The sequence below is a fragment of the Desmodus rotundus genome, chromosome 1, assembly GCF_022682495.2.
Source record: "Desmodus rotundus isolate HL8 chromosome 1, HLdesRot8A.1, whole genome shotgun sequence".
In the NCBI taxonomy this organism is placed as follows: Eukaryota; Metazoa; Chordata; class Mammalia; order Chiroptera; family Phyllostomidae; genus Desmodus; species Desmodus rotundus.
The window spans coordinates 61,358,349-61,381,910 of record NC_071387.1 but is presented as its reverse complement, the minus strand read 5'-3'; the positions used below and the strand labels follow the sequence as shown (position 1 = coordinate 61,381,910).

The window sequence follows — 23,562 nt, the reverse complement described above, 5'->3', positions numbered from 1 at the left end:
ATAGAAGTTTAGTAAAATGCAATGTTTCCTTTCCTCCTATATTTCATGCACGCACTGTGCACATTCATTATGATAGGCAATGAAGGAACTCCATTTCCCAAGTTTTGTCTTTGAGAAAGGGGAGCTATGTAGTAGAGTGAGGGATGTTGCTTAGATAATGCAGAAAGTATTTTACAATCCAGTCTAACAATTTTAGTATAAATGATGAGTATGAGACAACTTACTTGAATTAGCACCAATTCTTTATTGGTCAACCTTATAATGAATTAGCTAAATTGCAGACCTTCTTTCTTTGCTATCATAGAAAGTTTGGTAATATAAGAGGGTCTAGTTAACTTGATTATCAACATTATATTTGAGTGTAAGGTCATAATAAAAATATAAATCTTTACTGTTGTACATCTATATGACATATAAAAATAACCTTATTGGCAGTTGAAAATAAAAGTTTGTGACTAAGAAGCTTCTTTTTTGGATGTAAAAGATTATTATCTGAACCAGCTATTGACGTGCATGTTAACCTATGATACAGAGTTGAGATTTTAAAAAGATGACACAGATGGGAGGTCACTTTTGTCTTCCCTGAGACAATAAAGTCGATTAAGCTCTAGTTTATGTCTCAAGACTTATTTTCATAATCTTAAAATTATAATCCCCTGACTATAGGTCTACTTATTACAGCTAATGAATGAATGGCCTGATGAAGTCAGGTCCTTGCATTACTGATCACAACTGCATGGATTTTACTGGTGCTTGGGCTTTGGCATGCTACATCTCTTGCATGACTGTGTAATGCTGTTATTTCAGTTTCAATTACTGGGCTACCTTATAGCAAAATATCTTTAACACTTTTCTGGATATAATTTTGTAACTAGAATTTGAAAGTACTGTTTATTACACTGAAAATTTCTTTTACACCCAATGGTCCTTTAAATAAATTGTTTTTGTAGGATTTTTAAAAATTAATATTTTAATTGAAACCTCTATATAATATTTGTCCTGGCAAATGAAATGGCAAAGCCAAAGTTAGGTACATTAAAACCACTGAAAGGTAGCTTTTTTTTTATTAGAGGCAGGCAACTGAAAGGACACAAGTGGACTATGAACAAACTTTTCAATAAAGTCAGGAAGCAGGCTATCAACACTTGGGCTGTTCTTATTGTGTCTGTTATCATAATTGACAGCTTGACGCAAAACCCTATCATATGACTTCTGGGTAGGTATGTAAATGGATAAGAGGTCACTTTTCACATATGCTGGTTGGAAAGGAAACACATTTAAAGGAAGTTTCAGTCAAAATAATGGCTATGCAAATGTTTAGCTTTTGAATTAGTTCTTAAATTAAAAAAATCTAAAGTTTGTCTTTTTTCCTTTGTTCATTTATTAGTTAACATACTTGTTATGAAAGGCTAATGTCCAGATAAACTATCTAATGTAAAAATAAAATTATAATTACTGAAACATTAAATTTTAATAAACAAAATCACAAGGGAAAGGTGATCTTTTCTGAAAATGTTGAATTTAAAACATCTAAGTTGAATCAGGGAAGTAGAGTTAATTCTGGAGGTTATACATATAAATGTTGTAGCTTTAAGTATTTCAGGGCTGCACATGAAGGAAATGGTAGGCAAAATACAATGACCAGCACGCTGATGTCCTGGGCATGGACCAGGAATTGGGATTCAGGAGGTCGGTTTTAGTGTTGACACGAACAAGGAATTTCTAACCTTAGGCAAGTCCTTAAACCTTGCTGTCTTTTGTTCTTATTTTGGAATGGAAAATGAAGAGGTTGAACTACCCAATCTTTAAGTTCCCTTGAAACCTTAAACTTTACAAGTTATAATAGCTTCCATCTATTGTTAAAAACAAAACTTTCATTTTCTAATCCTTATGATTTATGGTCAGTAATGTTTATTTAGTCCATGGACTATACATACCCACTTAATTCTACCATGCTAATTAAATTAAACATCGGGAAGCATGGGTTTCAGGAATTGACATTAGAAGTAACTTTAAGGTACCGGATGACATTGAATATCTTTTTTAAAAAATATGTGTTATATGTCCCAACATGTAACAATTTTATTTTGATCATTTTACTTGATTAGTAAGGCAGGCTACATCCTATTCATTCAAAACCCCCCTTCCACCCCCCCTTTTTTTTCTCTCCAGGCAGGTAATTAGTCATAGTAATTAAATAAAATTCTGCTAATCTAAGAGTTAAAAGGAAAGTGTGAATATTGGAGTGTTAATCTTTTTAAGCCCTCAACAAAACCACCTCCCCCTCTCCCTGCCCACCACCAAAATCTGTCCCATTGAGGCTATCTGGAGAAATGAAGAAACCTAAGAGAACAGAAAATATACCTTTCAAGATATTCCCTTGAGGTCGTGGTATACTTAAAAAAAAATGAAAAGGTAAACTTGCCCATCTTGATTATGCTGTTTACAGTTTAATGGTTTATTAGTTCAACTGAAAGCTGTTGTCCTCAAGAGGGACTGTACACCAGACTTTGCTAACAAAATAGAAGGTTTTGCTTACCTTTTTTTATTTTGTTCCCAAAGCTAATTGCCAAACATTTAACGAAAGCCCAAGTTCATAACAATAGAGGGCTCTCATTTGAATTAACCAATTCTTACTCTGAAATCACAAGCAATATTGATTCTTTATGGCTATCAGCTACCTGCATATTTGAGTGTAGTGTAGGAAAGGATAATGATCCAATTCTTAGGTGTTTCCCCTTGTGCAGTTTTTTTAAGGGAAACCACATGGTCCCCATCCTTGTCCTTGTGAAGCAACCTCAGTCAAGTGGGGAGAGGAGTAAGGTTCTCAGTCCAGAGAGTATGGAACTCCATCCTAAGAGCATATGCAGTGAAACCTTTACCTTCAATTCTCTCTCAGTAATTTGGAGTATTTCAACCTGTTACCTGTTTACTCAGCTCTATCAGAGGAGAATCTTCCTTATTTCACCTTTTGTTTGCTTTAGGAATTCTGGGCATAGATTGTTTGAATATAAAATTTACCTTAATTTTGTAAACAATCTAATTTCCTATTAGTATGTGTGTACAGGTTAAGAATTAAAATTATGTATATGAGTGTGCATTTCTGCAAGGATATACATATGATGAGGTCTGTCAAAGAGTCTATATTGTTACAAAAATAAGAATTACTACCCCCCTACCCATACGTACACAAAACTTTAGCAGACTGAATTTCTAAACTAATCTGTACCTGCCGTTTTAAGTTTGATTACTACTGGGGGAAAAAAGTAATTCTTATTTTTGAGGGAAAATACTTGTAAAAATCATGTTATTAAACCTTGTAATACCACTCAAAATTAAAGTTTTAAAATTTAATTAAAAATGAATTGATAGCTAAATTATGTAACACTGACCCTCACAGGATAGAAACTGAGGAATTACCACACCAGACTCAAATAACATTATCACCTATAATTTTAAACTTATTTACAGCCTAATGTAAAATTCATTTTTGTTAAAAATACTGAATTGTGCTAGTATTGTGATCACTTAACATGCTGCAAAAAGATGCTTAAATACACCTTTAATAGGTTAGCACAGTATTAACCTAGAATTTGTTCAACATTTGCTGAGTCAGGACTATCTTGCTCAAACAAGATTCTTAGGAATTGATTTTATTAGGAATTAGTTTCATGGAAATCTTCAGTGAAGAGGTGGTTTTTATCTTAATTATTTGTTTCCCCTATCCACCAAATTCCCTTTACATTTTTTACTTTATCAGGATGTTTACTAATTCAAAGATGCTTTATGTAAAATTAATAATTAATATATTTTTAAAAATGTGGAGAGGCACTTGCGTAAGCAACATACTTGAAGTAAGTTTTAACATACAAGCATACATACACATGGCTCCTCGAATCTTTGAAAATGTGTTGACAGTGGCAGCCCACAATCTAAATAGCTAAGTGACTTCAAATTATATTTTATACTTTTAGTAATTGAAAGGAAATTAATTCAATACAAATTAATATCCTGTCGATTTCTGTGGAATTTAAATTATTGTTAAATATATTGTGATCATTTTATATATACTTAAGCATATTTTTTATTTGGGAGCAGATGCTCCTGTTGCATGGATCTGAAATACGACAATGAGGGCTCTATCCCTTTGAGACTACTCTCAGGAAAAAGCCCCACAATACATTGATTGTAAGTGTCCCACATGTGGCCAAAGTTAGCCCACTTGACATTTTGGGGGATGGTAAACAAACAAAAAATTAGCAACATGGACAACAAAATACTATTTCCATATACATGCGTCCCAGGAGACATATCATGCCTGCAGTTGTCTGTGAGACTACAAGCCAGTGAATGAGTAATATTTAGGTTCTCCTGGCTTTGTGAAAGTGCCTTCTGAGGTCTACTTCAGTCTGACCTAACTGCCTCACAGAAACTAACCAGAAGTTAGTAATTAGTAGAATTATATTGGGCTCTGCCTACATATACCCTTATCTTATTGAGAATATTTAATTGACTACGAACTAGAATTTTCACTGACTAGAGCAGAATCAATAAGTGGCCCCTTTGGTAAGCTTTATACAAAGTCAAATATCTTGAACAGTTTTAGATTGTTTGCATAGTACTGATTTTAAAAAATATGTATTTTGAAATAGACAACTGGTTTACATTTACCGCAGAAAAACAATTTCAGATTACCCCATCACATTGCATTTGTAATCAGAGGACCCAGTTTGAGAACTTGCCATATTAAAGTGCTGCCTGTTTGATTTAAAGCTAATCAAGTATGCATTTCCTCTTTTATGCAAGTATTAGCAATTTTAAGAATATTTTTATTCTAATTTACCTTCTTTAGTTACTTATGGCTTCTTTATGACATGTATCCTGAGCAGAATCTACATATCTGTCAATCTGTTTATCTGTCTACCTGTTTATTTAATTACATTAAGTGATTTTTTTCAGTTCTTTAAATTTTCAAATTACTTTTACCTGAAATATTAATATAATTAAAACAAGTTTTAGAAATTTTAGGTGGCATTTTGGAGCCTCATAGATCTGTAGAAAAATGAGCAAAAGTGATTATTCTAAGAATCCAAAATCACTTTTACTTAGCGTGTGTAGAAACTGGACAGAATAACAAGAAAAGAAAAGATTCTTAGTAGCTAGTTTTTAACCATAACATTATCAGAAAGGATTAAAATAATTTATCCTGAGTTTAAAGGCACTTTGGCTGCAATCACCATCTTCTAGAAATGCTCACTGAGAAACAGCCAGCAAGGTTTAGGGGAGTGCTGTGAGTAAGTCATCTTTCCAATGCAAGATGCAGGTAATTTACAGCACAGCTATCTAAAGATTAAAAACCATGATTTTTCTAGTGTTTTTTTTCCCCAAAGCCAGATAAGTTTACTTTCTTAGGCATAAAAATAAGCAATATATCTTTTCAATAAATCTGCTAGCACTGTAGGGCAGCTGTTAACCAAACAGAGCTGGATAGGGTTACTCGAACAATCTCTGAAGGACAGAGCTGATGATTCGGAGATCTGGGAAGAATTTGTTTCAGCTTGTATTCAGTGCATTCCTCAGTCTATTCAGATGTGGTGAAGTATTTTAAATGCCATTATTGTGAGTTTAAAATAAAAGTAGAAATTCTTATCAACTCTTTCTAAACAATGCCACTTTGAATAAAACAAAATTCGTGAACATCTAAAACTGAACACCTTGATGCTTCCAAACATAAGTCAGGGACAGTGTCGGAAAGGTGGGGCCTTTCCCCTCTAAACTGCATGTTTTCTGTGTTTTGCAAACTGCATGCTTGAAATGATTCTTTTACTCAGTGCAGATTATTTGGTGTGTTGCATTTTTTAAAAAGCTTTTTTATTTTCTTTTAAAATATATCTTTCTATTGAACATTAACGTTTGCTTTTATTGCAGCTCAATTTGTACTCTAATAATGGCTAATTGTTATGTTCTAAGCACTTGTTTCTCTTGTATGCTTAATTAATAGAGAAGCATATTGTAATAGCTTTTTCTGAAAAAGAGTCTAAGAATTTTGCTTTTCAGAGTCAGGTTTTTCTTTTGCTTTTTTTTTTTTTTCTTTAAATTGCCTCTTGGGAAAGTATGGTTAATGCCATGTACAGTACTAGTTTGCATGTGTTCATTTAAATACTAAAAACTGTAGTACTGCTCGATCCATATCTGACTGCTAGGTTTCAATTGACAGCTGAGGATTTGTGACTGGACCATGAATCAAAACGGCAGGCATTTATACCCCAGTACCAGTGAGGATACATTGGGAATTACTTGGCAAAGGTAACATTTTAATTATTTCCAACCCTACACTTACACTTAAAAATTACATGAGCTATAGTGTTTGTTTTTAACTAGCTTTATAGATAATATATGTTAAAAATTTAGTTGTTTTGGATATACCATCCCTCTTTCTCTACCCTCTTCCTTTATTTCTTATATAAATGCAAGTTTAAATTAATTTGGGATTATAACATATGCTAATTAATTATTGGAATTTCTAAGTGCTATGAAGTATTTAAAATAATTTATAATATTTTTCTTGAAGGTGGGGATTTTATACTTAGACTTTAGGACCTGAAATATGAAATTGGTTTTAGGGAAGATTTTTTTTTTAGCTATTGGGTTTTGACAATATAGATTCTTCTCATTTCAACTCTTTCCTGGATTGTTAACTTTAAGCCATTTTATTAGTCATTCATTCCCGTCAGAGGGGAAAAGCTGGAAGAAAACATTTTAATTAGTCGATTACTGTTATTAGCAACACTCATAAATTTAGGAGTGGGAAGATTGTTGGCATTAATACCTAAAAAAAGAATTTGGTTTAAATAAAATTTTAATTTCTGTTTGTACATCGATGTGAGTCATTGAGAATTGACTTTATTGGTTGGCTGAGAAAATGATTCTAAAACTCCATTTTCAAAACTAGTTTTGATATTGTCTCATGTATTGGTTTTAGAAAGTAAGTAGTGTCATGTATTATTTTAATAAAGAACAACTTTTGTCAGCTTGACAATTTAAATAATTAAAATTCATGGTATAATCATTTGTAACAAGAGATAAAAATTTACAGAAGAGAGTGAGGTAATCCCACAAGGAGTTCACCAGAAGTAGAGCCAACATAATTTTCCAGCCCTGCTGTGATTGTAATCCTGTTTACTGAACGTGCCTCTGTTAAAAATACGTACGTAGATAGCAGTTGTCAGTGGGCCACACATCTCCATGTTGTGCGATAGACACTGCTGAAGAGTGGAGTTTAAAAGAATGAAATTAATAAAATGTCCACTTTTCCTCAGGTGAAAACTAAGAAAATTAGTTGGACTCTGTTTTAAAACCGCAAGTTTTATTAACACACTACCTAAAATGAATACAATATGACTTTTTCTCTTTTGACAGATTGATATAGCATCCACTTTAAAATGTAGGCATTTTTACATATTTTGATTTTTCCCCAAGAAACTTATATATTCCTCTATTTGAAAAAATACAACATATACTTATGAGAAAGAAGATAAGCTTAATGAGAGCATCTTAAAGTCATAGTAATAAACACTCTTAATTAAATTCAATGAAAATATTTTATTTAAATTGTTTTAATAGTTATTTTAAAATTAATTTAATTAGACATAACACTGTTTAGATTTAATTTTTATTAAATAACTTCCTTATATTCCATGCTCTGTTAGCAAAATGGTCCATGTCAGCATACAAATCTTATGGTTTACTAGAATTGCAAATTAGATGTGGTATGTTTGTAGTTTTCAGTGTAGCTGTAGCTGTGTAAGCTTTCAAATCCATGAATTACTGATTGACATTTACTTATCTAAAATAGGATAGCACCTTTAAAGTACATTAAAGCCAAATAAGGATATAAATTATTGGAGATTTAAAATATAACTATATCTAGTTTCTAGTAATTTTTCAAAGAAAAAATTGATATCTCCCCAAAAGGAAAAGGTGAGTGGACAAGGAAGCACCACAGAACCTACATATATTGGAGTAAATTAATGGGATAACTAAATTCAGTTCCTAGGAGAACATTGTTTATGTCACAAATCCCCTTCTTGGTGAAACTGGTATAGTAGTCAGTTTCAGGTGATAGGTCAGGAAAAACTTCAGAATTTATTTAGTTAACATGTCATTTCCCCCCTCTCAAAATTTTAATTTTTAAATTAGTAGATAATTATAGATAGATGGCCTTAATGATTCAAAGGCTTTAAAAAGGTAACTTCTGGTTTTCTTCCCATTTTATCATGATTCAGAAGGCACATGATTGGTAATGGCATGTGTTCCATTCATACATTCAAGAGGTATTTACTGATCTCTGTGGTGGGTGGACCCCAACACTGAGGGTACAGATGCTTAAAATCTAAGTACCATACAGTTCAGAACAAAAATTACTCAAATGAGACAGCAGTTTGCTTTGGTATAGTTTTCAAAAATAGGCACAAGTGGAGTCCATATTTGATAATACAAGTCAGCCATGCCTATGGCACAACATATTCATAATTTGTTTATGGTTTATAGTTTGTACCCTGTGGTTATTTATGAAACTTAATTTTTTTTCTAGAAGGGATACTGCAAAAGAGCATCAAAAGTGTCTGTAACACTACTACTTTTAATGCAGATAACAGACATCTAAAATTTCAGGGCACTGTTACAACTTTAAAATTATCTGAATAAATTGAAAATATATGAGCAATGTAGATCTATTCGACCAAAGAAGGAAATAACCTGCCCTTGTCTTAATGAAATAGAGAAAATATCAGGTTGCTTTTGTTGTGGTTGTTGCTTTTTGTTTTTAACAAAAGGCAGTCCCTAGAGACTTTGTAGTAGAAAAGCCAGCCGAAGAAAGTGTTTTGTTTTTTGTTTGTGCTTTGGCTTCACTTTGTTTTATTTTGTTTTGATTGCTTGTTGCCATTAATTTCCTCGTACAATTCACTTGCCGTGGTTGCCCCTGTTCTGCTTTAGGCCAGTCCTCCTGTAGAGGTGTTTCCATGTCAAATGCAGCCCCTTTTTCTGGACTGAAAATGGCAGTGCCCAGGGGGCTGTGCAAGTGTAATCAAAGCTGGAAGGTTTCCTCCATCCTCCTCTTGCCTGGCACCCTCACGGCCCACCCCCACTCCTACTCCCATCCCCACCCGCCAATGTATAAACATTCCCCTAGGAACCAAAGCATACTTTTTGGGAAAGTTTTTATAGACTTACTAGGTTGCAACCCTGAAGGTGTTTTGTTGTTTTGACCTTAGAATTTTGTGAGTTGTGTGTGTGTGTGGCTTGCACCTGTGTGAATTTTTCTGTCTAACCCAAAGGTCAGATATCACAGTGAACGCAGAGTGAAATCTGTTGGTGAAGGGCTCGCTTCTGCTTGAGTCAGGAGGGGCCCAGCTTTTAGGGGGGGATAGGTGATGAGTTGCGTATGTTGTTCATAAGGGCAATGTTGTGTCTGAGTTTTGTCCTCCAATGTGGATAAATTATATTGTTGCGTATGTGAGTTATGTGGGTATAAACAAATATAGCAGTTAATTCCCTAACTGGCTTTCTTTCTTGAAACTATAGCCAGAATATAGCTTGTGCTATTGAATATAAGAGAGCAATATAATTGAATGAAAAAGAAAGCCGAAGGACAATCCAAGAATAATATAAACATAAGTTATTTTAAAACATTGGAGGGAGTGCTTTATGCAAAAGAGAAACTGGATTTATTGTTTCATTCCCTCTGCTCCCCCTTCACCCCTTTCAGGAAAAGGCAGAGCCACAAGTGAGTGGCTGTATGTGTCTGATTGCTTATATAAACATAGAAGAAGCCTTCAGATGGCTAAAATAAACACGCGAGTGTTACTGAAGGATATGTTTACACAAACCATTTGCTCAGCCTCTGAAATAATGAATAAATGAAGAATTTTACTGAAATAATTGGAAGGATTTTTGTGTTTCTGCTGATGCCATAATTGAATGGCACCAAAGAGACTTTTATCAGCTATTTTACATGTTACATGTGTTAGCAGTTCCTTTCTATGAGTTGAATACTTCATTCTGTAGTTACTTTACACATGTTTTTGTAAGAAATTGTCGTTTATTACTGCAATTCTAGAGAGTTGCTTGATTTCCCAAGAGAAATTTAGCAGCCAGTAAAGATTATTTGGATCTGGTTGGTCTGGAGTGGGAGGGCAAAAAGGAAGGAGCAGTAGCATTCATTTCGTACACACACCCTGTTTGCATAACACTGTCCCGAACCTGCCGTCTTCCTTGTGCTGCCCATCCAGTTGTCCTTGTAAGATGTATGTTCGCAGTGATTTAAGAATGAATATTTAAACAAAGTAATCTTCAGTATAGGTTTGTGAACCATATATTTGCATGTAAATGTATGTGTATGCGTGTAGGTGAGTATATGGTGTATGTGTGTACACGTGTATACATACACATATGTACACATGCATGTGTGTATACAGGGGTACACTCACATAATATGCATATGGTACTTGTATGGTAAAGGCAGTACGTGACATATCCGTAGGTAATATTAAGAGTTAACTTTTATTTCAACATTACACTTAGACCATCCCTATGAATTCACTAGTTAGCATTTCCTGCTTTCAGTTTGTTATCTTGACACATAACTACAACACAACAGCTGGGTGTTCCTGGAGTTCCTGAGGGGAGCTTTATTCTCAGAGTGCTGAATTTCCTTTTCAGCTGTCAGCTCTAAAGTGTGTTAGAAATGTTCAACTTTTTACACACCATTCTGGGCCCCTAGCACCACTCAGGGACTACGATAGAAATGCTGATAAGGTAGATGAACTGAAGAATCTCTGGTTCAAGGAGGAAAATTGCAAAAGCTAAAATTGCATATGACCATTGTCTGGTAACAGGGCTGCTCTGCTAACTGTTGTCACTCTTTATATTTGAATAATCTATTTAAAACAATTACTCTGTTCTCATCAAAATTATTTTCACCTGTTATGAAATCAAAACTAAAAATGTTACTGTTCTTTAAAATGATCTTACATGGTCTTCACCCATACGCAGTATCTGTGATCTGGCTGTTTAAAAACACATTGGGATTTGTTTTAGTTTTGCCTAACTTTCCTCATTTATAAAGGAAGATTTGCACAACACAACGTTTCCTTTTTATCTAGGAAACTCTTCAGAACACTTCCTAAGAAATTAATTGTATTCCAGCCAGACTTGCATGCTGCCATCCCACAGGAAATGGGTCAGCAATCCATTAAGATGCCATTAGATAATCTAATTTGGAACTTAATCTCTAAATTAACCATGCTCCATACTTGAAGCATACTTGAGAGAAAGAAAAAAAGTTTACGTTTGAATCGATAGGGGAGCCGAAGCGTGAAGAAGGCTGTTTGTTTTTTCTGTAGCTGTGGTCACGTCTCAAGCCGTCTGGTAACCAGGAGAAACCAGACATGATGTAATTCCAGATTGAACTTGAACTTCAGGGACTTAGGATAGGGGAACAATGGACCATAGGAATCAATAATGTCCATTTTCCACATGATTATGTTTGGAGCTTTAAGTTAACCTTTATGGGAGAAGCAGCAGGCTCTTCAGTGTGACCAAAATGAGATGATCCAGAGACAAGATGTTAGAGGAAAAGAAAACAACTTTTGCCATGATATTTTCTGAGCAGCACTGCAGATTCCAGCAGGATTAGAAAAGTTCCCGCTCTGCAGTAAACCGGTGGCCTGTTCAGAGCACTCTTTGTTCGCTTAGGTAGGACAAACTTAATCTTACGTTTCCTGTCAGATGATTTTTGGCAGCGCTACAGGATAGGGAGGAGCGAGATTCAGAAAATTCCCAAATGTAAACCTTGCTGATTAACCCTTTGCAATGAAAGAATTATATTCAACACCTACTTTATTTGCAGATGTTTGATGTAAAGTGTAGCATTTACACATGTATTACGGCTGTAAGAAATCAGCTGCATCATCAGCCAACGCACTATTTATCAATTTACCTGTTGTGATTTTCATGTTTGCTAGCGCTGTTAGTAGGTATATAGTGAATTTGCAGTCATATTTACTTAAGTAACACAGCTTCTGAGTAAGTAGATAAACGTAATTACAAAAGAGAAATGTAAAGGCAAGTTCAAGAAATTTAAGTTCAAGAAATTAAAGAACACAAATTTTGAATATTCAGAAATTGTAGAAAATTAGTTATTCTCTCCTGTGTTCATTTTTGTTTTATGTGAAAGTGGTTTTTTTTTTTTTTTGCACATGGGAACAGAGTAGCAGGCGTAATACAAAAACATGTTCAGTTCCTCAATCATTTGCAATTTTATGCTTCAAAATTCTGATACAAATAAGTTCTTTCATTTAGAGGTGAAATTGTGCAAATAACATTTTTAAGTGAAAATCACTTGGGAAAGAATCACTTTTTCCTTTTGTATAAACTTACATTTCTATTTAACTTAGTATGCCTTGGGTGATTTTCTCTAGTGAAAGACACTATTTGGAAGCTCTGTTTTTGTAGAGAATTTTGTCTGCTGTTGAAGACTCACATATGCTAATAAGGGGAGCAGTGGCACTTGGGATAATGGCACTGAAAAGGAGCCCAGGGATAGAGACGAATGCAGACTAGAGAAATAGGATGGAAATGTACATGCAGGGTTCTCTTCTGTGGTACAGTCTGTGGGAAGAAATCAAATAACTACTGTGACCCTGATGATTCTGTATTTTTTAATTGGCTGAAACCTCCCATTGCTACCTAAGTTAATACATATGTATGTGTGTGTGTGTGCTGTGATTTCTTTATAGTCAGTTATCTTTATAATGATTCTGTTTCATTTTCAGTTCTAAAATGTGGAAAATATCAAACATCATTTTTTTACAAATCTAAATTTGGCCTATTTAGGGGAAGGGTATTTTCTGTACTTCTATCTAAAAGTAAACATTTTCAGGAAATAAGTTTTTATTACTTTTAAGTATATAGATTGCCTTCTTGAAAGGTCTTCTAGGATTTTGTGAGAGCTCTTTACTAAAAGAGGGCAGTAACTTAATGAGCGTGTGCAATACTTAGCTGTAGTGGTCCCATATTCCATTGGCATATGGCATTATTTTACTTAGAAGATGCCAGCACTCACACAGAGTAAAGTTAATATTCAAATCCAATGTGCCCCAATAACAAGCACATCTGAAACAATTGAATATAAATTAATGAGCTTTGACAACTTACTGTTTGATACGTTATTTCAAAAGTGTTGGTCCCCAAGGAGTAGCAATAAAGAGGGCAATTTACCCACTTAGTTAAGAAAGAAATACATTTCTCTTTCATTACTATGAAGTGCTATTGCTTGCAGTTAGAATAATTCCATGAGCCACCTGCAGTTTATGCTATTTGGTGTTTCCCAGAGAGCCCACAAGAGTACTTTGGAGTTCAGGTAAGAGCTGGCCAGGGAGCTTTCTGATACAGATTATTACAAATAGTAATAATCATTAGAAATCATCGTGCATGCAAATAGGATCATTCAGATGGCAATAATGAGCTTTAAAAATGGGGAAAATAAATCGAAGAAATCCAAGACCTGTGTAAAGCACTTTGTGTATCTTACTTCTAGTCTATTCGCATCTGAAGTGGAGTTCAACAGACAGATTACTGATATGCGGCCACATCCGTATGCACGAAAACAATGCCAAATGTTGCATTCAGCCGAAAAGAATCTGGAATTGGATAAAATACAGTTATTTGTGTTGAAATTTGAACTCGAGTTATACATTCATGGGAACCTCAGTGTATCTAAGTGATATGGACCTTAATTTATAGACTCCCATATATAATTCAGGGATAATATAAATTCTTTTCCAGGGATAAAAGTAAAGTGTGTTTTGTGAAAGAGGTAAAGTATAGTGGGTAAGAATATAGATCCTAGAACCACACTGTTAAGAGTTGAAATCCTGGCTTTTACTAAATAACACTATGAATTTGGCAAGATACTTAACTTCTTAGCTTCAGTTTCCTTATCTGTAAGATCAGAAAAATAGCGGTACTTTTCTCATAGGTTTGTGTTGAAGATTGAAAGCTTTAAAGTAGGTCAAGCATATAGGACAGTTATTAATATGAACTATATAAATGCTCTAGCTACTAGTATATTAAATACCATTTTCTTTGTTTTTATACATTAATGAATTCTTAAATATATTTTTTATATATATATATATAAAATAATTCTTAAATATGTGGATACGTAAACACCACTGATACACGCATATGTCTTCCACTGGTCTGAGTGAGCATTTTTTCACAAGGTGCTCTCTGCAGCCTTTGTGTCGTATCGCAATAAACAGCCAGTCCAAATGTGCGCACTTACAACCCAAGGCAGCGTGGTTTCTAATTTAATTAATACTTCATTACCCTGCCTTTGTTTTCTTCTGGGCAGATTTTAGCTACTGACACAGAAAATTATTTACTACATATTTTGGAAGAGATACTATTAATAATATCTGTATATTAATATTATAGTCATAAAATTAATATTTAGCCAACGAAGTAAAAAATTTTTCCTTCTTGGGGATATTTGAGACAGGTATAAAGGAATTAAAGGCAAACCATTCTTTTAAGTTATGGTATTTATTTTATTTATTGTCCTATTTTCTGGGCAACTGCTTATTTTTATTGCTATATATAAGTAATGTTGCTACTGATACAGTTGATGTATGTATGAATATGTACAATTTTTGTGCTTCGTTCCTATAGTATTTTTATAAATTTCTTGAAAGAATACATACTATCTTTGCAGTAAATATGGTGATCTGATGATTAAATTAGCATGTAAAACCTGAATGAGCCATGTTATTTACTAAAAAGTACTAGTCTACTGAATACTTTGACATTTTATAAAATTTTTGACAAATGGGTTACCCAACCCATTATCAGGTAAACACAGACCAGTAACATAAGAAGTTTTGCAATTCTTGAACTAGCTCTTATTATTTCAATCATCTAAGACTAATAGTTGAAGTGAAGCCTTTGTTTGGTTTCTTACTTGACATAGGACTCATGTAATTTTATTTGGCACCCCATGGTTACTGGTGGTTACTGAGTTAGCATTTAGGGCCAAGTCTTTTTAGCATAAAGACAGTCACACAATGCATACTTTAAAAAAACACAACCATCAAATGTTGACTTGCTCAGAGCAATTTTCACTCTTCTTTTACTGAAAGGTATAGAGTCTATTTACCTCTTGTAGATGTTAGGACAACTGTTTTATCCAATTTATCCAGGATAAGGAATATATACATAGTGTATCATTTTCAAAGGAAGAAGTGGGTATCCTCTTCCCCCTTAATCCTCACCGTAGGGTCACTCTAATAGAACTTCAAGTAGATTTGTTTTCAGAGGAGATAGATATATCAAATTTCAATGTTGCTTGATCACCCAGACCAACCACATACTCTGTGTACAAGTCTGCTGCATTAGCTGGGTTATGATCCAGCTGTGTGGAGCATGGGAAATTCAATGTCAACTGAAGCAAATTCACTTTGTCTTCAGAAAATTCTGTTCAAATGTTTCTTCTAATGCCGGGTCAATTTCTGACCTCCTAAGGGAAGCAGTGTAATATAGTTAAATGGCTATGGGAATCAGGCAGAACTGATTCATATCTGAGGTCTAGATGGGTAAATTTGGGCAAGTCATTTAAGCTCTTAGTAAGTCTCAGTTTTCTCATCTGTGAGATGGGGATAATGATGGCATATTCAGGAGTTCACTGAGAGAATTAAGTAACATAGCATATGTAAAATACTGAAGATGGCACCTTGCTAATAATAGGCCCTCAGAATGGTTATTTTCTGGAAGTTTCTGCCTTTGTGTTGAATAATTCTGTCCACCTGAGCCAGACAGAAATCTACATTTCTTTCCAACGCAACTGTTGTATATCTTCCCTGTCTCCCTTTATCTGTTCCTCAAATGACATTATGTGGTGATTTTCCTCACCAAAAAAAATGACACAGAGTTTGACACAGAGTTTGTTTCTCTTGAAAAGCGGGACCTGGAAGAAATAAATGTTTCAGAGGTAGTCTGATCAGTATAAAATGAAGCAGGACCATCAACTAATATTAATAATGCATCTTAAGGTCAAAATAATTTCTTTGCTTCTTACCTTTGTGAAACAGTCATATGAAACATTTGATCATAATAATGTGAAAATGTCGCCCATGGTTATCAGACATTTTTTTTCCTGCTATTTTGTGTACATAGAGTAGAATTCATTAGGGTAAATTCTGCTTTGTGTTAAAGGACTATCAAAATCTTTTTTTTTTTTTTTGCTTTTTTTTGTACCTGATTTTATCAAAGTCCTTATATTCCTTTTTTTAAAAAAATGGTATAGCCTTCACCTATACCATTTCTAAAGATGTAGTTTTCTAAAGATGTAATTTGAACTTTCAGTCATGCTCATCTTCTGTTTGCAAAAAAAAAAAAAAAGCTGATCTGGCAATGGACAATGTAATGAAAACGACGTAAATGCGTGCTGAAGACGTTGCTGAGGTAGCTTCATTTGGTCTTAGTATTTTGAAATCTTTCAGTTACATTCTCATGTCTCTTAGTAGACAGAGACACAAGTTATTGGATTGAATATAAAATTATCTGGATAATTCTTATTCCATGATGAATTAAAATTATTAACATTATTAAGCATTTTACATATAACTAGTTTGTATATATAGATGAGTAATTCATATGTGTGTTTATTTTATCCATACTGGTGATCACTGACATTTATTTATACAGAGAGAGTTAGATGTTTAAAAATTACTCTTACATTTTTACCCAAAAACCTATGCAATTTCAGGCATTGTCTCGTTGAAATTAAGTGATCTAAGTTATTTTGTTTGAACATTTTTCTTTACATTATTATTATAATTGAACTCATTTTACCAGATAGTTTTCAGTGGGGCTACCAAAAAGTGCCTTATAGTTTTGAACTTAACCTACAAATTGGCAATAAGAGACTTGTAAAACTCATATATGGGGTCTGCATAGTGTTAATGTTTGAAATTTATTTCCCCCCAAAGGTTCATAAACAGTATTGACAAATATATTGCACACTTCAATTTTGACATGCTCATAATGTAGGATGAGAGGTTGGAAAGGTTCAAATAAACATCTAAATTGAATTTGTTAGATATTTTGCAACAAGAGTCCTGTTAGCTACTAGCATCAATTTATTTTTACTGAGAATTTTCCAAAAAACAGTATGTGTCTCTTCTAAAGAACTGAATAAGAGAACTGTTGCAAAAGAAGCCTTAAATTCTTGTCTTTTTCTGCCATTAGTAGGTAGACTTCTCCATTTAAGGAGTCATGTCTATTTTCAATCATTAAGGATATATTTTATTTTTCTAAAGTATGCAACCTCTAGATGACTTTATAGAGCCCATTTGATTTAGGGCCGTCGCCGATGTGCCCGTTGTTGGCATTGTCTTTTACTGCCAAATATTATCAGTTTGAGCTAGTCTGTTTTGTTTTTCATGCACACTTCCTATTTCAGGTTAAAAATAATGGATCTCCATTTTTGTAATTTATTTTATTTGTGAAGAAATGATTAACATCTGCTATGGCCAAACTCTGTAAGGATTGGTAAGACAAGGTCATTTTCTTTACAGAGTTTACCTTGCAGTCAGTAAGATCATCATAGATACAGATTATTATGATATGAAGTCATAAATGCTGTAATAGTACTGTGTAACAAAGTGTGGTGGAAGTACAGCTGAGGAGAAAATAAGTTCCATGATTTATCACGTAACATTCTTCCTAATTAGTAGTGCAAAACACAGAAATAATTGTTGAGAAGTGTGTAGGAAGAAAGAAATATGTGAAAACAATTAAGTCTCTTAGAAAAGGTTTCAATATCAACTATTATTAGTCTTTAGAATTATGTTTTTTAGCAGATAATGAGGACATATCTTTTTAGTTTGAAGTGTGCCTTGTTTGAGTTACTGTTTAATTTTTTTCTTGCATAATTAATTTTAGTTAATGCTCAATATCTTTAATTTTAATTTTAGGGATGTCTGGTTTCTTTGTATAGGAGCCCAGTCACAATGTATTCTTGAAAAGACATAATTGTGAGCAACAGTCTTCAAAAATAGATAGTTAGGTGTGATTTGGAACATTTAATTGATTTGTTTGTTTACCCCAAAATTTATTGAACATTTACTGTGTGCTAAATACTATATTAGATAAAGTCCAGAAAGAGAGATATAGGCTTTGCTATCGTGGACCTCATTGTCTATTCATAAAATCCCTTGAGCATAAAAGGTTGTTGTGAGTTTTTTCTGTTGAAATATTAACTAAGAAATACGTACCAAGCTTTCTTTTTCTTTTTCTTTTTTTTTTTTGACAAAATTATTCCTTGAAGTTAATATTCTATAAAGGCTTTTGTACCTTTGGAATTCAAATGTGTATAAATGAGGGTGTCTAGGTTGATAGCTACATTGATAGTATCCATCTCACCTCGTGATTGCAAAAGTAAAGAAGTGGATACTAAATGAAATTTAAAACATTGAAGTTATGTCTCCATGTGAGACCATGACCAAACTAAGTCTAGAATTGTCAGTTTGATGTTTTCTTGGTTCATGATTATTTATGCAGTTGTTACTTAGCTGACACTGTTCTGAGTTGAGTGTTGAAACAAACAATACATCTGACTAGGTATCTCCAAATGGTATGGTGTGGGGTTGTTTTGTGATATGTAGATCTGGTGTTATTTTCCTCCATGTTCTAATTGTTTAATTGGAAATTAGGCGGGTAGCAATTAGAGAACTGTTTTTCAAACTTTTTTCTTAAACAGCCTCAAATCCAACATAGGTGAAATTCAAGTTGGTTGGAGAGGGTCTAGAATGTCTTCTTCTTACACCCTCCAGCATTCTTCCCACTCACCCTTCCCAGCTCCCCAAACTCAGAGCAGCTCCCATGTGGTAACATTACTGGTGGGGAGGGACAGGGAATGCCCAGGCTTCTAGTGCCAGCATGTCAAGTCATGTGTTATGCACTGGCCTTCCTGAAAAATGTTTCTGCATTCTTATTGTAAGAGAAAACAAGTAACTTTCATTACAGCTTCGAATTTTATTCAACCAATAGGCAAGTAAAAAGTTGAAAACCATCTTGTCACTGAATTGCTTCTGAGATAAAAGAAAATGAGATCAGAATGTAGCTGGCAAACTATATTGCTACCATTGTAGACTTGCTGCCTTCTCTTTTTTGATAAGAAAATCGTATTGTATTTACATCAACGTAGATTGGATATTTTAGGAAGAATATCTTCAGTCAGAGTTCAACAGTTATGTATGAACCTGACTTGAGGATTTTCTGCTTCCCAATTAGTCTTAGCTTCTTTGAAAACAGTGGGTCATATGGTATATATATATATGTATAAAATTTGTAATCTAGCACATTTATTTCATATTAAACTGTAATTTTAAAAAGTTATAATAGCAATTTGATGCCTGTGGAATTTATATTTCTAATATTGTTATAGATTTTAACATTGTATTTTTTTCTTTTTCTCTTCCCTCCTTCCTCCCCATCTCCTGTCAACAGTCCTGGTACCTGGGCTAGCTTGGTTCCGTTCCAAGTATCAAACAGGACACCCATCCTACCGGCAAATGTCCAAAATTACGGTTTGAACATAATTGGAGAACCTTTCCTTCAAGCAGAAACAAGCAACTGAGGGAATATGAAATACAACAATATTTTAAGAAATTTTTCAAAAATGGAAAGAGGAGGACTGGACAAAACAAAACAAACAAAAAGGGAGAAAGGAAAGAAACTGAAGAAAGAAGATAATAGACCAGCAATTGCAGCACTCACAATCACTAATCCCTTAAGGTTGAAACTGTAATGACATAAAAAGGGTCGATGATATTTCACTGATGGTAGATCGCAGCCCCTGCAAACGTAGCCTTTGTTACATGAAGTCCGCTGGGAAATAGATGTTCTGTCTCTATGACAATATATTTTAACTGACTTTCTAGATGCCTTAATATTTGCATGATAAGCTAGTTTTATTGGTTTAGTATTCTCGTTGTTTACGCATGGAAATCACTCTTCCTGGTTATTTCACCAACGAAGGCTAGGAGGCGGCATCAGAGGTGCTGGGTGACAGAGCCATGAGCCAGCCGTTTTATAAGCACTCTGATTTCTAAAAGTTAAAAATATATATGAAATCTCTGTAGCCTTTAGTTGTCAGTACAGATTTATTAAATTTGGCCCTTAACCCAGCCTTTTCCAGTGTTTAACCCAGTTTGAAATCTTAAAAAAGAAAAAAAAAGAAAAAAAAGAAAAAAAGAAAAAAGGAAAAAAAAAACAGTTTGAACACAAAGGCTCTATGGAAGAAATGCCTCTATGTAGGTGAAGTGTTATCTCTGCATGCAACAGTAAAAATTAATATAATATTTTCCCCACAAAAAATTTAACAGAGGCAAGTGCAATTTATAAATTTATATCTAAAGGGGAATCATGATTATAAGTCCTTCAGCCCTTGGACTCTAAATTGAGGGGATTAAAAAAGGATTTAAAATAATTTTGAATGAATTTATTTTCCCCTCAGTTTTTGAGGGCATGAAACAAGCATTCAATTAAGACAAATCATATGCTTGAGGAAAAAAATTAATGAAAACACAGCACTTAACGTTGGTTTAGCTGCAGCCTCCTTGGAGGCCGAATTTATTTATTTAAAATTACTGGTTGCATCAAAAACCCATAGGGTGTACAAAAGGTTCTATAAAATCTGCATTATAGAGACAGAGGCAGGCAAACCCATGTCACAAGGGTAAAGCTCACAGTTTACAAATTGGGAATGCCAGGGTGTAGGATAAAAACGCACTCTTGAGACAACAGATGTAATCAGGGTGCTGAAAACTTGCATGGTGCTTTCAGACATTAGCCTTGTTCGACAAATTTCTTGTATTGACAGATCTGTAGTGTGCATGGGCAGACACATTTTGCCTCTATGTCTCTTAAAATTTTAATTAAAAATACTCTTTCCAGTAATCCTAATTTGCACGAAGATATAATGTCCACATTACGTGCCTTGCCTTGAAATCTAAAAAACAGAAAGAAAAAAAACCACAAAAAAACAAAAAAGTGACATCAGTACACTTGTTTTGCTGCATTTATTATCATTTTAAATCTTTACCATTTTTATGACAAAATATTTTGTACTCCAGACGAAGAAAAATGTGTTACATCATGGATTTTTTAGACAGTTATACCTTTATCTCACATTTATAAAGCATATCATGGCTGTGTATAGTTGCCGCTTAAAAATTGTAATCGACCAGCAATATTTTCAGTATTTTGGTGTTTTTTCTATTAACCTTTCATGTTTTTCATCTTCCAATTAATATTTGGGGGGAGGGGTTTCAAATTTATACGAATTATGCAATACCACGTTTTGCCTATGTAGGTAGTGCTTTTAGCTGTATTGGTTATTATAGGTAAGTACACAGATTTAAAAAAAAATAATGTATGCTTTTTTGTTTGTTTGTTTGTTTTAATTGACCAAAGTGGGTACTGCTATTTTTGCAGTGTGATGAGGTCCTTTTGTGTACTGAGAGATGGACAGGGGATTTTTTTTAATATACATATATATATATTCTGGGTGGGTGGGAGGATTTTTAACACTTTACAGTGTAGCTGTGAAGCAGTGCACCCTGAGATGGGCCTGGGCTGCAAAGCGACTGTTCTGCCTACTGTGACAAACTTCAACTTCCACAGGTTCCCCCTTCTCTAACTTCCCACCTGGGGTGCAAGCTGAACTCATTTCTGGTTTTCATGACAATAGAAATAGTAAGAACAAGTGAACACAACAAATTCTCCTGGAGGCAGACTTGGCTTAAAGCAAACTGTCTTACCTTTTTTTTTTTCTTTTTCCGTGGTGGAAATTTTTCTTGAGAGTTCCAGATCCACAGTGGAGAGTGAGCCTTTCTCATATTTGGCAAAGATATTTGTTGAAATATCCACATAGCAGATGTTTCACACTTTGGGGGTTTAATACATGAGTATACCTTCTCCTACAAAACACATCATCCCAGCTGGAGGGATTGCTCCCACATTCTTTCCCCACCACGTCTCCCCATTTCTTCATTTCATTAACAATAGGATGTGATTTACCTGTGACTCACCACTTCAAATGGATGGCCGTGCGCTGGAATTTTCTTTTTTCTATATCCAGAAGATTAAACAGACTGTTGCTATTATTAAATGTATTTGGACTTACAGATTAAAATCAAAGTTCACTTTTTAAGGAACAAAAAGATAAATCTTGTTAAGTTTTCATTTTACCTGCCCTTTTAAACTGAGAACCAGTGCAGAAGGGAAATAGAGGATTTTAAGAAATTAATGTTCCTGTGGATGAATTAAGCCCATTAGATGCTGATGGGATTTTTTAAAGGGATGGTACCTCAAATATATATTTGATTTAGTTTCCCCTGAGGCACAGAGGGTGAGTAGAGACTGGTTTTATTTTTACTTTGCTCCCCCCCCCCAAACACCCTGCCCCGAGTCCCACTGAGGGAATTCATTGCTAGAAGGAAAATCTTTCAGAATTAGTGACACATGGGGGCTGTCTTGAGGCTCTCCCTGGCCCCCTTTCTCCAGGCCGTGGTCTAATAAAATAAACTGTCTATTGTTCTCGCAGCATATCATTTAATAATGAATACTTTGGAACAATGCTTATGGTCCTGAGAATGGTATTTGATTAGCCCATTCATTCTGATAGCCCAGATGCTGAATAGCACAGCAGGATCCAAGCAGCGTAAGGTCAAAAGTAAGTCCAGTCATTTCCGTGATACTTGCCCAGTATCATCTCAGCCAAGTTCTTCATGTATCTTTGACCTATTAGGTGAACACATCAACCTCACAGGACACACAGTATTTTTTAAGAGCAGACTCGCTCTCTTTTTTGCCAGTGAATGAGCAGTTCTAGCTAAGTAAGTTACACACTGTGGGTATTCCTGCCTGCCTCTTGAATACAAAGGACTAGTTCAAGTGTTGCTATTTTTTTTAATCATTTTTTTCTCCTTTCCTTTTGAGATAAAACTATTAAAAAATACTACTATATATATAGACTCAAATCCATTTTTTGGCCTCCTCCTCTTTTACCAGGAAGTATATACTGACTAAGGGCCCCACGTTTGCAGGTCTTGCACGCCCCTCTCTTACTCAAAACTGCAGAGCTTCAGGACGGTGAAGGTCACCCAAGGACATCAGTAGGGGGTGGTGTTTCCAGTCCCAGGTCCTGTGGCACTGGTCAGCTTTTGTTGCGCGTTGCTTTGCAGCCCACCACTCACAGTGCCTCTGAAGTGTTTCCTCTGGAGTGACGTAAGCATTTGAGGCTTGTTTAAGGAAAATAAATAAATAAAAGGCAGTGAAGGAGACTGTACATAAAGACATGGCAAAAATCTTAATTATAGCAATATAGTTATGGGGTAATGTTCGGGTGGGCAGCTCCATTAAAAAAATATGTGAATGAATCTGTGAAGCTGCAAGTAGCAAGAAGAGCGAAGGGTCTTCTTAAAGACCCGCCTACCT

The 23,562-nt window shown here is 34.4% G+C and overlaps 1 protein-coding gene across 11 annotated transcripts in view; it reads left to right on the top strand.

The window, feature by feature from the left end:
* The window catches only part of NFIB (nuclear factor I B), a 231,762-nt gene that overhangs the window by 205,727 nt on the left and 2,473 nt on the right, over positions 1-23,562 (top strand). For 7 of the 11 annotated variants that reach the window (XM_045193754.2, XM_024558396.4, XM_024558397.3 and 4 more), the window contains 2 exons: positions 6,218-6,306; positions 19,570-23,562. The exon at positions 19,570-23,562 is cut by the window's right edge and continues 2,473 nt beyond it. In XM_045193754.2, coding sequence (XP_045049689.1) covers positions 6,218-6,306; positions 19,570-19,699 — 219 coding nt within the window. In that variant the 3' untranslated portion in view covers positions 19,700-23,562. The remainder of the gene's footprint in view (positions 1-6,217; positions 6,307-19,569) is intronic. The other 4 variants (XM_045193756.2, XM_024558401.4, XM_045193753.3 and 1 more) reach the window with 1 other exon arrangement.